Source organism: Equus asinus, chromosome 13 (genome assembly GCF_041296235.1).
Source record: "Equus asinus isolate D_3611 breed Donkey chromosome 13, EquAss-T2T_v2, whole genome shotgun sequence".
In the NCBI taxonomy this organism is placed as follows: domain Eukaryota; kingdom Metazoa; phylum Chordata; class Mammalia; order Perissodactyla; family Equidae; genus Equus; species Equus asinus.
In genome coordinates, this window is record NC_091802.1 from 30,051,963 (window position 1) to 30,053,659 (window position 1,697).

General features: G+C 53.1%; 1 protein-coding gene across 1 annotated transcript; it reads left to right on the forward strand.

Moving 5' to 3' along the window:
* Window positions 1-668: 668 nt before the first annotated feature.
* On the forward strand, window positions 669-1,422 carry CCDC182 (coiled-coil domain containing 182). The gene has a single exon (XM_014827309.3). It carries the CDS (start codon window positions 675-677, stop codon window positions 1,125-1,127), a length of 453 nt encoding a protein of 150 aa, XP_014682795.1. The 5' UTR covers window positions 669-674; the 3' UTR covers window positions 1,128-1,422.
* Window positions 1,423-1,697: the final 275 nt, after the last annotated feature.

The window sequence follows — 1,697 nt, forward strand, 5'->3', positions numbered from 1 at the left end:
CTTGTTCCCTGGTCCTGGGGCATAGTGAGTGCTCCATAAGGACGTGAATAAGTGAATGAGGGACCGATTTTGCCCTGCACATACTGAATCGGCACTGCTGTGGACCATCCAGCAAAACCTCAGCACATTTCTCACAGCTTCCACAATCATCTAGAATTCTCGCATCATTACAGGAGTAGGGATTTGGAATCAGAAATTACCTTTTTTTTTTCTTTTTTAGCATTTTAGAGCTACAAATAGGCATCATCTCTTACGATGTCCTTGTTTCACTGGTGAGATGCTGAAGCCTGGAGACCATTCCGAGACCATCCAGACTTGGCAGCTCGTGAGCCCGGCGTGGCCTGCCTTGCTCTGGCTGGTTTACTTCCCTGCTCTGGGCCTCAGTTTGTCCCTCAGGTTAGAGGAGAGCTCGAACTCTGGTTCTGGAAGGGAGATGAGTTGACGAGACTCCACATCTCAGGAGGGACGGCTTGGGTAGAGGAGAGACAAAGCAACCAAGGAGGCTACAATATGCAAATGAAGGGATTGTGGCCTTCCTCCTGGTTGGCTGAAGGGCCCTGATGTCACAGTGGGTGGGGTTTCTCCACTCCAATAATCGTGTCTCTAGCCAAGGGAAACTCCCCGCCCTGCTGGTCTCTTAGCGCCTTCTCTCTGTCCAAAAGGGAAGAAAGACTATGGAACCCCTCTGTCAGGCTGGGTCCATTCTCATGAAGGTGAATACCTTACAAGGGAAGAAGATGGTGGAGAGCGGCCTCCAGTCTGGAGACTTTTCCCTCCCCCAGTCCTGCCTCCTGCCGCTGGCTGACCTGGAGATCCTGCAGCAGAAGGTGGCCGGCATGCAACGGGAGCTGGAGGACTTTAAGAATGAGGCGTTGAAGGCCATCCATCACCTGGAAGGTGCCTTCTGCGAGATGAATGGGGCTCTGGCACAGCAGGAGGAGCAGGCGGCCCGCGTGAAGCAGCGGCTGAGGGAGGAGGAAGACCGCGGCGTCGTCCGAAATAAAGTCCTCACCTTCCTGCTGCCCCGGGAGAAGCAACTCCGCGAGCACTGCAAACGGCTGGAGGGCATGCTGCTGGGCAGGGGCCGAGAGGCGCTGGGCATCCCCAGGAAGATCCAGGCCAACTGAGGCGTCCTCGAGCAGAAGCCAAGCTTCTAGCCCAGCCGCCAAGTAGATTGTTTTTAATGGAAGGACAAACCCTAAGTTCCCCCGCGTTGGCTTCCCTTTCCCCATTTCCATTGCTTTCTTTGTCCCTAAATAACACTTTGCTGAGAGGCGAAAAGACCCCACTATGTTCTTTGGGTGAAGCTCCACTTATGTGGCACCATCAAAGAAGGAGGCACCCCAATAGTCTTTCAGATGCCTGTAACTTCCACCTTTAACTGTTTTCCTGTTTGTGGTGGTAATAGTGCTCAAATGTATAACATGGTTTTTTTTGTCTTCTTAAACTGACTGTGTTCAACAGATTTATCTTTCTTGTAATGACTCAAGGCTCTCCTGATTCGTTGCTGAATGCACGGTCCACCGAGAGGGGTGGACTGTCCGCCCAGGTGCTGATGGCCCCACCTTGGTCTGCTCTCGCATTCCCATCCTCCCCTCGTTGGCTGTGCTGCCGGCTGTCACTGCTGGACTGTCATATCTCACTTTGCTTTGCTGCCTCTGCCCACCTCTACTTCGTCTCCCTTTACCTGCAGACCA

Coding starts and splice junctions, on each gene's coding strand:
- CCDC182 (XM_014827309.3), top strand. CDS start 675: ATGGAACCCCTCTGTCAGGCTGGGTCCATTCTCATGAAGGTGAATACC.